Raw genomic sequence first — 13607 nt, 5'->3', positions numbered from 1 at the left:
CAAACACCTTCTTCGCTTCCCTCCATAAGATCAACCCTTTTCCTTCACTTTGTGACCGAATTGAATCTGGAACAACCATTTCTTGGTTTAGGCCAGAGTCTTACAGATTGATCTCTCGAATCTAAAAGTACTTCTGTGCAGTACATTTGTATAGGGTTTGAATTCGTTTCTCATCAACACACCCAAATTTACCAAAAACAGCAGAATCAGTTTTTACCCCAAAACAGATATGATAAAGATGAGATATGTCAATTTTCGCATCCCTTTAGCTGGTACTGATTGCTCCATTAATGACACTACAACAATCAAGTTTTTATCTGTATATATAACCGATAAAACTGATTAAAGATCAGGTCATTACATAAAAAGAAAAGGTATAGTATACCTGCATAGTAAACTATTTCTTTCAAGTTACACTGGTTATTAATTAACTCACAACAGATATAGATTCCAAATTTTTCACGAATAGTTGCGTTTTCATTTTTCGCCCTACCTAGGACTAGTGGTGACTACTTCTTGATAAGGACAGGGAAGGGGTAAGTCATCCGTAAAGTAGTGTGAGTCCGGCTACATAGTGTATACTATATAACATTTTATGCTTCTTTATAGCGCAGTTTGTATAGGTTCAACTGCGAGGCCGAGCTAGTAAAATTGATTTCTATTTTATTGCATACAAAATTCTTCTGTGCGGTTACATTTCATATTTGTGGTCTAGTGTTGAATCTAAAGAAAAAACCAATATAAAATCAAAGAAAAGAGAAATTCTTGTATACAAGTTTCCAACTAACATAATTTCCAAATGTGTATGTATATAGTATATACCCACCAAATTAGTTAACAACGCCTGACACCAAAAACAAATAGAAGTTGCATAGTGTTACTGCTAAAAGAGTTGTGCCAGGCCTAGTCAGGTTCCACTTAGAATTGACTTTTGAAATCAAATACTAGATATAAGATGTATTTCTCATGTTAAAAAGTTAGTTCAATCAAGTAGAGAGATACATGTGAGTACATCAAATTAACATGGCTACTTCCCTTATTCTTTAATAATCTCTGAAAACATATAATTTTCTTGTTCTTGTTCTTTGAAATACAGTACGCTCATTTTCTTTGTAATCGCTAACATTTCTAGTTCATTATTACTAAGCAGAGCAACTACAACCAGCAGGGACGGGCCTAGTAAGGGGCTAACCCGGGCTATAGCCCGTCCCTAACTTTCTCTCGGAAAAAATTCACTATAGAAATTTTATTAAAAAATATTTTTAGCCCCTGTATTAGTACATAATTAATCTTCAGCCCACCTTGAAATTATTTTTATCCCCCGTAGTTCTACATATTTAATTTTCAGCCCACCTAAGATATAATTAAGAGCTAAATCTTATTAAAAACAAAAAGAAATGCTACTCTTCAACACAATTATCTTCCATTTTACTTCTACAAACTATAAAAAAAATTCCGTTATCGTATTTTGCTATTAATTTTTTTCATTTTATTTTTAAGTGTGCATCCATTTAGTGTTCTACAGGTGAATTACATTAGCTATTAGCGATGCGTTTTGTTCTCAAAAAAAATTTGGCACGGCCTTCGACCGCTTTGAAAATTATTGACATTTTAGCCATATCCAAGAAAAATTTTTGGGTTCGTCCCTGACAACCAGTGTAGTCGATCTCGGCCGAGATTCCCACAATATTCTCGTTTTCGGATTATGAAGAGACGGTATGATAAATCTCGCCGACACGAGATTTTGTCAAAAAATTCGGTTGTCTCGGCCGAAAAACACTAAATTCCGGAAAACTCGGTCGTCTCGCTATCATTTTTAAAAGAAATATCACGGCATAAATCAGCAAATTAAATCACTAATAACATCAATTTCTTTCAGGATTACGGGATTCGGGCTTTGAATCATTTCCATTTCAAGACACTGGGTTAAAAAATAAACTAGAAAACTTGATTAAAGAAAAATACAGGATCTCACGTCGAATTCGGGAAGAATTCAGAACTTTCATTAGCATTAGATTAAATACATGATCTTTTAACAAAACCCTAAAAATTGCAACATATTGAATCAACCTCCACTTATGTTCGTATAAAATCTCCCGTTAACATGCATATAATTCCAGTTTGCTGTTGTTGGTGTTGATAATAAGTAGGTTTCGTCTCGTGTGGGAGACGGTGAGTATCAATTAAGAATAGTAGCAAAGAAAGACAATTGAGATGGTGGTGGCCGTGTAGTACCGAAAGAATGACTAACGAGGTGGAGAAGATGTCAAGTTAGATTTAGTACTGAGTATCAATAAAGAATAGTAGCAAAGAAAGACGATGGAGATGGTGGTGGCCGTGTAGTACCGAAAGAATGACTAACGAGGTGGAGAAAATGTCAAGTTAGATTTAGTACTTTATTTTTTATTTTATTTTATTTTATTTTTTTTGAAGCACGCATTTATTTAAATAACTAAGTTACAATTACACGTGGGTATGTAATACCCAAAGAGTCATAAAGAGTAATTTGATTAAGGAAATTTGGGATTGTCTGGTCCCAAATTTTTGTGGATAAATTTTTGGGGTTTAGCATCTGTTCGGTTTGGGTAGGGACAGCTGGTGGGAGATAAACAAAGTATATTAATTATCTAATTATACATACATCTTATAAAAGTTTAAAGTAGTGCTTATTTTCTAATTTTTTAAAATTTTAACCGCTCTCAATGGTATAGAATAAATGGGTGATGTGTGGAAAATGTTTGATATATATTTATTTATTTTTGTAAAATTTGAAAATGAAGTTCGGAGAACACTCTCAAGATTTCACCGAAAATCTTCTCGAGATAAAATTGTACTAGTGTACCGGTCCTAGTCGAGACAAATCGAAAAACCGAGATTAACTATGTTAATCTTAACATATGTAAAAATTATATGTATGAAAATTAGAATCGAAATTACACCAAGATTTGAAAACGGAATCTCCCCGAGACAACGTTGTACAATATCTCACTCGAGACCGAGACAAACCGAAATCCGAGATCAACTACTACAACTATAGATACAATAGTAATCAATCAAATTTGTAAAGTTTCAGAATAGCTAACATTTATCATGTACTCAAATATATATGAAATGGAAACTGAACTCAAGATATGAACCCAACAGAATTACCTCAAGTGCGGCAAACATAAGCTATATAGTCTGATGATAAACTCTCAAACCTCATGAACCTCAATTCTACATAGTTCCCTAAATCCCCATAATTCTTATGAAAATGCCCTATCAAATTAACAAAAATGGAACAATTTTCAATCAAAAACTTAGAATCTAATTTCAATAGCAAACAATATCCATCTCTTCCTTTCCAAACTAACTTGATATCATATTTCGCATTTGACATAACGACCTCTATCCTCCACAACTCTTTCTGGTGATTTCTCAGGCAAAGGAGATCCAATGATTTAAAAAAATCTCAACAGGAAAAACCATAAACATCATTTTCTTTAGTCAAAGCATTATCAGAATTGATCGAAAAAACTCATGGTATCAATCAAAGTAATAAATCAAATAAATTGATTTTTCACCTATTGAAGTTCTGAATCTCCTCCGTATAAATCTTACCACCGATATGATGTCATCTCAATCAATTTCTAGGGTTTGAGAGAAAAACTAAACAGGGAATAACATGAGATTGGGAGAGAAATCAGAGAGATCTAATCGGAATAATTGAGCTGAAAACGAAATTAACAGCTAGAACCCAAAATTTCGCTTTCGTTTTCACATAAGAGCTCTGCCGACAGGAGACAAATGAAGAAATGATAAAACAGTGCGAGGTATTTTTACAGGGTTATTTATGTCATCAAAAAGATCATTTTGGACTGAATAGTTAACAAAAGGACTGACTATTGACTAGGTTTCAGAGGAGTGGACTAAAGAGTCTAAAGCCTGATAATCGTGGGACCATTCATATTATCCACAAACCTAGCTATAAAACCTTCAAAAAATTAATTGCTTATGACTCGTGAGCTAGTTCTCTATTGTTGATCTTTAGGAAGTCATATTAACCACAAACCTAGCCATGAATTGCTTCTGACTCGTGAGCTAGTTCTCTATTGTTGATCTTTAGTACACATTTAGGTATTTAACAGATCTGGTTCAAATGCAGAAATGGAGTGTAAACGAACTGGTATTGCCTCCTTTCACTTTATAATTATGGCGTTCGGAAATTGGACAACAGCAAGAGTAGCAACAGTTGAAGGACAGGTGTAGATAGATATATACGCAGAGGTTTCCCTCACGTCAGTGTCATGGAAGGAGAACAAAAAGAGTATTTGGAGCAACACCCAAAACAGTATCAGTGCTAATTTTATTTGACAAGACAAACACTGGTTTTTTAGCGTTCCGAGGAGACACCTCAATAAGCGTTTGATGTGGGCCAAATCTTTGAACAAGTACTTGGTAAATAACTGAGCGAAATTGTGTAGATGGATCTGTATAAATTCCAATTTTGATTAGTAAAATCTAAGTTTGTCAATCAAATAAACCAAATAAGTTCCGAAGTCCTTGATTCCACCCGGCTAGTTGATACCCCTCCCTTTAACTTAGAGAACACCAAAGAAAGGATTAATGATGGCTGAATTGAGCTCCGATCCAGCTGAGTTCAACACTACCATGTCCACCTTGTCCCTGGAAAGAAACATAAACTCTCCCCCTTCAATCTTCTCAAATCCCAACACCTCGAGAAATTCAACTCCTCCTTTCATGCTACCTACCCTATCCTGTATATAATGAAAAGCGAAATAAAACTGCAGTCAGTTCAATGCAGTTTAACCCAAGGGTGCCTGTGTGGATGATGGATTCACTGCCCTACATATGATCCAAGGGTTGGTCCTTTTTTGAGGTAACTAACCAATGGCAACCAAATCTTTCGGTCAGTGATTTATAATCTCCGTAGTTTGCAATTTTCTGAAATTTTCACCTATCCATATAATTGACAAATGAGCTATTCAAGGAGTTGCATACCTGGAAAGATTGATTAGTGAGTCGAATTTTTCTGAATTTCTCCTCATCTGGATTTTTTGCAACATTCCCCACATAGGTAAGGAGAGTTTGGAATGCTCTCTTAACTTTCGCATCGTCATCCTTCCCCATCAAATAAAACAAAGTCAACATGACTAAAAACATTAACATAATTCAGAATGAAAATTCCAGAAAAATGAAAGAGAATGCCAAAGCTGTGAACTTGAACAGAAAATATATGTGCAGTGGTTTTCAGGTCTCCCGGTTCAGGTTTCAGAGAGAGATGGTGATATTGCAAATTGTAAGGTATATGTCCTATCAAGTATATAACTGTGACCTGGCAGCAGCTCACTAACACTGTTCTGAATTATCATATCATGTACCAACACATTAGTTAAAGAGCACAATATACCTTGTGATTTTGCTTCAGAGCTCGCAACCACTCCCTCATTTTCTCTACCTTTGTAACAGGCTTGATAGGAAGAAAAGTCTAAAAAGTAAAATAGCATTAGAACTTTGAAGATGGTCAAATATTCACATGGAAATCATTTCTTGATTTATATGATTTCTGTAAACTCAGCTATACCTTCTTTTCCTCCACCACAGGAACTGCTGCTGGCCTTGAGACTGTAGGGTCTTCTGGGGGCAATCCGAGCTTACGCCTTCTTTCTGCCTGTTAACATCGCAAGTTCGTAATCAACCATTAAAATGGAATGGTAAGAGAAGTACTGATTTTAGCTTCAATCATTGTACAATGAATCTATAACAACACCTATACAAACAGCCTTAATTTGGAGTAATCAAACAACTCCATTGCGCAAGTCTAAATGGAGACAACAACATCCAACTACCGAATAAATCCATTTGACCAGAATAATGCAACTCTATCTCGTTAAGTTTACAAATCTGATGGCAAACCTAACTAAATGAAGTATACCCCAAATAACTTTTAACGCCCACAATTTATTGCCACGACCCTATAATATGTGAAACCCATAATAGTACAAAAATAATGCATACACAACACCGATGTAGGTATACCTAATGGTGCATAACTTGATTTTTCTATTTAAATAACTGACTTACATATAACTCTGCAATATGTTGGACAAAGGAGTTATTTAGTACAATACAAAGTACCCACTACCTTCTCCATGCAAGAAAATGACATGCAAACAAAACGAAGAGCAGACTAGATACTCAGAAGTGAGATTGAAGGTCACTTGCGACCTGTAATTATAACAAGACAGATGAAAAATAGAATTCTATACGAACCTTATCTTCCTCCACTTTCTGACGAATTTTTTCCCTAGCTCTTTTCTCTTCTTCCTTCTCTGCTTTTCGCAATGCAATTATACTGTGTGAAAACAAAGCATTTTTTTCAGAAAAGAGAGAAAAAAGACAAACTAAACTGTGTGACTTTATTGGTAAGATTGCATAAAGAGTATACTGAGAGTAAACCACAAAACTTCAACTAAGCTGTCACAGGATCGAGACAAACCGTTTTCTTTCGTTATCTTCCTCGATTCTCTTTGCTTCAAGGAGTTCCTTACCTGCTCGAATTCTTTCCTGTTGTTAAACCAATATATCACATAAAGAAATTCTTGGTGAGCAACACTACTAAAGATTCTAACTGGAGAAGCGCAGTTCGCTCAAGCCTCGACAGAGCGGAACTTGATTGAAATAACAGTGGCAACCGTACCTTCTCCTTTTCTCGTTCCATTCTCTTCTCTTCCTCTTCTTTTTTCTTGCGGGCTCGTTCTCTGAAAATATAGTAAGCACCGTGAACAAATCTTGCAGTAGGGGCTGATAAATTAGGAGTACAAATACGTAAAAGAGCAAACTTGATTTTGCAAGCATATGCAAAGAACCAAATAATTCAATTGTACTGTCAAACAACATACGAAACCATAACAGTAAGAGGCGGACCTTAGTTCTTGTGCTTTGATTTTCATTTCCTCTGGAGTAAGAGATGGCTTGCGAGACTCGGGTTTGCTGTTCACAGGTACCTTAACAGTTCCAAAAGAGTGAGTGAGAAATAATCTATATAAAATGTACACTTATTTCCTACGGATAATTTAAAATGAAAATTATTGATGTTGAAACTACTTCAATTCCCTCTTAACAGCTAGTTCGGTTGGGAGAATTGGAAACCTAAGAATTCAATTATGGGGTAATCCAATTGTTGGAATTGGATTCAAAGGAATTCGATTCAAATCGTAAAAATTCATGTTCGGTTGAGGTAATTCAATCATCTTTGTTTTTACCTCGGAATCCATATCCATTGCACTACTGGACCAATGCGATGGAAATCTATTATTTTGGAGGGAATTGGATTCCTAGGAAGTAAAATTCTTAATTACAAAGAGTTCATTTGCCCCGTTCGGTTCAAGTAATTGGATGCATCCCTTAGGAATTGGATTACCCAGCCTCCCATTCCTTGAAATGAACATGCTGTAAGTATTTTCTAACTAGACAAAACGTAGAAACACTAGCATTAATGCAAAATTTGACACAAATTATGCAGATAATGGTATCTCACAAGAGATATCAATTGACAAAAAGATTTCTTTTATAGATTAATAGAGCACAAGAAATGTAGGTGGATAAGGAAGACAGTTAGCAAATCATGAAAACCTACAACGTACCATGGGAATTTCATCAATATCTGTGTCATTCTCATGTTCCACAATCCAATTTACAGCAGCCTCCAGGCTAGCATTACCTGAGGAAATACAAAACAACAGAAGCTAAATATCTGGTTCAAAGAATATCCTTCAGGGAACCATCAAAAAGGTTACTTCTCTTGGACATATGTAGAATATATAGAGGTGCCAACATGACAACCATTTCTACGATATATATCAAGATTTGGCATATAATGTACTGCGAGTGACCTCACCAGTATAATGAAGTGCCCGTGTTCCTCGGTTAATAGGAAATCCCATTGCCTCAAGTTCCCCAAGCAAATTCTTGTCCACCTCTGGAGCAACCATCTCTGCAAGTTAAGAATAGAACGTCTTAGCTCATTACAGAAGGAGATACGAGCATTGCTGTCCAGTATGAAAACAAAAGAATGCTAACACACACAAAGGTAGATAGAGTGCATGCTAGTTGCATGCCACTTGCTATCACATGGCTATGTGGTGCCCTATCGACCCTTAAATCATGGCATTCAGCCTGAAGGGTGCACCAGCTGAGGATTCTTGGCTCGTGGATGGGCACCACACCACCATACATGTCAGCAAGTGAGTAATTAGGATGCAGGTAGCGTGCACCCTAGTGTGGTTGCAAGAGGAACTTCTTCTTTTCTATCTACACGCAAATTTCTAGTATACATTATATACCTTGACCTAGGTTCAACCAAATAGAAGAAAATTGACTACATAAATTAACTTTATACAATTAACATCGATAAGATATAAGCAACTGATAATCAAATTTTCCTATAAACCCACGTTCAAAACCGCTATATAAACACTGATCTCAAGTTAAATTTTACGAATTTGATCATGAAAAAAGTGAATTTGAATATTCTAAGAATATAAACGAAATTTGCGATAAAATTCCTCACCTTCAGTCTCCATATTACTAATAGATGCTCCAGCAACTCCATCAGAATCAACAGAAGGTTTTGGCAGCTCTAAAGAGATAGGATTTGCAGTTTCTAAAGTCTTATCAACAAAATCCGTATGTCCAGTTCGCTTAGTATGCAAATCACTTTCCGTTTTAGATCTACATGGTTTTCGACAAGTACTACAAACTAGATTAAGAACGGCTTCAGTAGATTCAGCGAAATTCGAATGAGATGTTAATTCAGAGTGTTCTTGAGCTTCTTCTATGGATTTCAATAGTACTCCACAATCTCCACATTGTAGAGATAGCCCCGCCATTCACGATTGATTTTTTATTCACTCCGATTGAACTGTATAAACCCTAATAACAACTTCAAGTTCTGATCCTCACTATTTATACCTTGCTTCGTTGGAAGTATCACTGAATCGTCGATATATATAGTTTTGAGAGCATCCACAGTGGGCGAGTATAAACAAATTTATGGGATGAGATCCTAACACAGTGGGACGGAGTAAAGATCAAATTTGGACCAAAGACCAAATTCCAGACCAAATATGGTCGCGACCAAATCCCAAATTCTGATATAGTCGGGCGTAAAATTAAAGTACGTTTGATGCTGGGCGTAACATAATTTACGCTTGTTAACGGGCGTAAACCAACTTTACGTATGTTGGTGGGGCGGAATTTAAATTTACGTTTGTTGCGGGCGTAACATAAATTTACGCCTGATGAGACGGACAGAAGAATTCCGCACGTTGCCAGGCGAACACCAAATTTCCGCCTGTCTGGGGCGGACACCAGATTTCCGCCTGTCTGGGGCGGACACCAAAATTCCGCCCCTCCCAAACGGACTTTTTTTTTACGCCTGAGAAAAATTATGAAACATGAAATGAAATTTTCGAACGTTAGAATGATAAATTTTTCGAACGTTGGCGTTGGATTGCGTAGCAGATTTTTGACCGTTGGTAAGATATTTATATTTTTCGAACGTTTGAAATTGAATGTTAATAACGGGTTTATTTTATACCTATATATACCACATGAATTCCTTTCACATTTTCATATCATTCATTTGTATTCGGCAAGAAAAAAATAGTATCAGGAAGAAAAAATAGTTTTCCATATTTCAAATCATTTTGAAAATTTTCATCGAATCGTTTTTAATGTCAACACCACGAATAGCAAGAGGTCCAAATTTTACGACAATCGAAGATGTCACGATGTGTAAAATTCATTTATCAATATCTCAAGATCCCGTCGTTGGAGCCGATCAATCAGAGATTGCGTTGTGGACTCGTATCAAGGATGATATTGAAGCTCATTTACCGGATAAACCAGAGCGGTCTTAGAGTTCCTGGCAAAAACGATTTCAGGGAATAAGTAAAGAAGTGGCGTTGTTTTCGGCAAAACAGGCGGAAGTGGAAGGTGAATATCATACGGGATGGGGTCCGGAAATGACCGTGAGTATTCTCTCTGTTTTGAAACAATTATTTTCTAATATTGAGATGCCCATGAACCTAATTGTTTTTAAAAACATTAACAGCTCGAAGAAGTAAACAAACGGTTTAAGGAATGCAATCATGGAAGAAAATTTAGGCCCGAAGAGTGCTACCCAATTGTCATAGAAAATATAAAATATAATCGTCGATCGACTTTTGTTTTTGATACGACGCACGATTTGGATAGTAGCGTGAATACCGAGGAAGATGGCACTCAAGTCGAGTCCGGTAACGACACAGATAAAGGAGACATAGAGAATACATACCTTCGTCAGATGGGAAAAAAAGCAGCTAAACGATTGAAGAAAACCGGGCGAGAGAAATCCAACAGCCAAGAGGAATTGATGGGAATAATTATTACACAGCAAGAAAATTTCAATTCTCATTACCGGGAACAATCAAGATTCAAGATGGAACAAAAAAAGGCCGAGTTTGCACAAAAACAAGCTGAGCATGCGGCTAAAATAGCCAAGGAGGTCGCAGACGATGAATTTCGCATCATGATGATGGATCTTTCCAAATTGGATCATGTACAAAAGGAGTACTTCGAACTTCGAAAGGCTTTAATAGTACGGGACAAAAGGAGCCAATTATAATCGTCAAAACGGGATAGTTCGAACCTTAAGTATTAAGTCTAATAATAAGTCACCGCTGTTTTAGTAGTTTATTTACGTTTTAATATGTATTAATTTTGTCATTAGTCGTATTATTATGTAATATTTGGGATTTAATTTTATCTTCATTTAATTTAATCAACTTTAACTTATTTTGTAACATCTTACTTTAATTTACCAAGTGATGAGTATATGAAATAGAGTTAATACATTTCTTCGAAATTATTCGTTAAAATAAAATCACATAATTTTATCATATGGGAAACAACATTTAATTTCAATATTTTTTCCTCGTCTCCAACCTTTTAATTCCCATATTCTGCCCATATATGTTCGATTAAGTCATCGCGCAAGCGAATATGCCTATCTTTGCTGCGCATATGACGTCGTCGTTGCTCAGCTCTAATTTGGGAAAACTCCTCACTGTTGCCTCTTAATATATTAACCGGTGTCGGGTTGCTACGATGATCATAAACATGTGGCCATTCACCGGGTAGAAGCTCATCCTCGACTATCATATTATGTAAGATAATACACGTTTTCATGATATAGGCAAGCACATCTGGATTCCACATTCTAGCAGGTTGTTTGATGATTCCAAACTGTTGTTGAAGTACACCAAATCCCCGCTCTACGTCTTTTCTTGCACCCTCTTGCATCGCTGAAAATATCTCTTTTTTCCTACCAAGCGGATGTTTAAACGCCATAATAATAGTAGCAATTTCTGGATATATTCCATCACCTAGATAATACGGCATGTCATAAGAATGACCGTTTACCACATAGTTCACCGGTGGTGCTTTTCTCACGGACATAGTCAAATTGGTATAGGCTCGAATCATACGGAACTACATAACCATCACCGATACTCAGTCCAGTTAACATGACCCAATCTAATGGCGTGAACCCCATCTCACCAAATGGAAAATGGAACGTGTTGGTTGTATCCCAAAACCTCTCAACAATATAATCAACAACGGCATGTTGGGTAACGTTACACTCTATGTTCAACAATTTTTCCCACCCCGCTTTTTCAATCAAATATTTAACTCTAGGACAATGTATTGAAATAAATTTATAATAATGAATTACCGATGCCAGACATCCACGATGTTTAAACTTAAATGTTGGTGCGTCTGAAAATGTAATGTCTTCAGTAGCGTGCGGCTTATCATCTTCCACTATAGGAAACCTCCCTAACCCGGGGACGTCGACCTCCTCAATTTGACCGGTAGAGATTAAGTTGTAATCAGGTTCGGTAGATTTTTGTCTCTTGTTGGTCTTTTGGCGACCACTAAACCTCGATATAAACTTGTTCATTCTACGCACAAACATGTTAAATACAATTTCATAATTAAAAGACCAATCCACGAACCATAATAGACATAAATTTAACCGAACAAAATTTCAACATCATAAAATTCCATAAACATAAATTTAACCAAAAAAATAATTATCCAATTAACTATATTTATAACTATTTATAATTAACAAAAAATTCAATTAAAATACGAAACTAAATTAACAAAAAGATAAATTAAATTAAATCACGTAACTAAATTAACAAAAAATAATTATCCAATTAACTATATTTATAACTATTTATAATTAAAAAAAAAATAAATTAAATTACGAAATTAAATTAACAAAAAAATATATTAAATTAAATCACGTAACTAAATTAACAAAAAATAATTATCCAATTATTAATATTTATAACTATTAAATAAAACAAAAAATTAAATTAAATTACGATTAACCCAATTTTAATAAGATTTGATTAACCCAATATGAATATCCAATTAGTAATAAAGTATGATTCAATTTTCAACGTAAAAACCCTAAAAAAATTCGAACAAAAAATACATTACCTGCGCATATTATTACACAAATTGAAATAAATTCGAACAAAAAATACAATACATGATATTATTATTATACAAATTGAATAAAGAAAGTAGAAAATACATACCTTATAATGGAGTTTTTAGGGTTGTTGTGGAGTTTTTAGAGTATCTGTACGGTTGGTAGATGGGAATGGAGAAGAAGAATATGAACTGAAGAGGAGCCGTGAATCAAACAAGAATATGAACTGTGTATGAACTGTGGAAGAAAGAAAATGAACTGAGAAGAAGAAGCCTCGTGTAGAAGAGATGGGTTGTGGTTGGGAAGGAGAGGCGGTATTGGTGGAAGGTGCGGTTCATTAAGATTACGCCCGATTTGATCGGACGGACAGGAGAGTACCCCATAACCCTAAACCGTAATGAAACGGAAATTTTGGTTACGCCCGTCTCAGGCGTAATAATTTTTTACGCCTGACAAATTCATCACGCGGACAGAAGAGGTCCGTCCGTACAACTCATCACGCGGACACCAAAATTCCGCCCGTCTAATCTCACACGTGCTGTGTGACCGTGTTTAACTCGGACGGAATTTAGATTTACGTTTCTTCGAGCAATCATTTGGAATCCGTCTGATCAACGGGCGGAATTTAAGATTCCGCCCCTTACCAAACGTAATTTTTATTTAAGCTTGATAACAAACGTAATTTATATTTACGCCCGTTTGAAACGTAATTTAAAATTCCGCCCAGAAATGAAACGTAACTAATACTTCCGCCCGTCTTCATGCGTAAAACTGTTTTACGCGCGACCAAATTTGGTCTTCTCCCCATAACGTCACAATACAAATTAAACTCATATTTAGTCTTTTTTTTTAGTCTTTGATCTTTGAGTTTAGTCATACCATTGCAGTCGCTCTAAGTCTACGGGCCGAGTGTCGAATTCCCGGCCACAGTCAACCGGGTCCCTCTTTCATATCCAGATCTCAATTAGCAATGTGGTAATTGAATTTTTGTCCCTATTTTTGATGGTCTATACAATTATCCTTATCACACAATAAATATATTCCTGATGGCAAA

General features: G+C 35.7%; 1 protein-coding gene across 2 annotated transcripts; it reads right to left on the bottom strand.

Moving 5' to 3' along the window:
- Positions 1-4220: 4220 nt before the first annotated feature.
- On the bottom strand, positions 4221-9010 carry LOC113358296 (UBX domain-containing protein 1-like). Of its 2 annotated transcripts, none has more exons than XM_026601821.1 (11): positions 8573-9007; positions 7901-7996; positions 7647-7723; positions 6928-7007; positions 6701-6761; positions 6500-6567; positions 6274-6355; positions 5585-5671; positions 5411-5488; positions 5002-5121; positions 4221-4757 (listed from the first exon to the last, which is right to left on the bottom strand). In XM_026601821.1, the coding sequence occupies exons 1-11, from the start codon at positions 8889-8891 to the stop codon at positions 4581-4583; spliced, it is 1245 nt and encodes a 414-aa protein (XP_026457606.1). In that variant the 5' UTR covers positions 8892-9007; the 3' UTR covers positions 4221-4580. The 2 variants fall into 2 exon arrangements, with proteins under 2 accessions (XP_026457606.1, XP_026457607.1); XM_026601822.1 differs by having other exon boundaries at positions 4741-4883; positions 8573-9010.
- Positions 9011-13607: the final 4597 nt, after the last annotated feature.

Source organism: Papaver somniferum, chromosome 3 (genome assembly GCF_003573695.1).
Source record: "Papaver somniferum cultivar HN1 chromosome 3, ASM357369v1, whole genome shotgun sequence".
Classification (NCBI taxonomy): Eukaryota; Viridiplantae; Streptophyta; class Magnoliopsida; order Ranunculales; family Papaveraceae; genus Papaver; species Papaver somniferum.
This window is presented reverse-complemented; position numbering and strand designations above follow the sequence as displayed.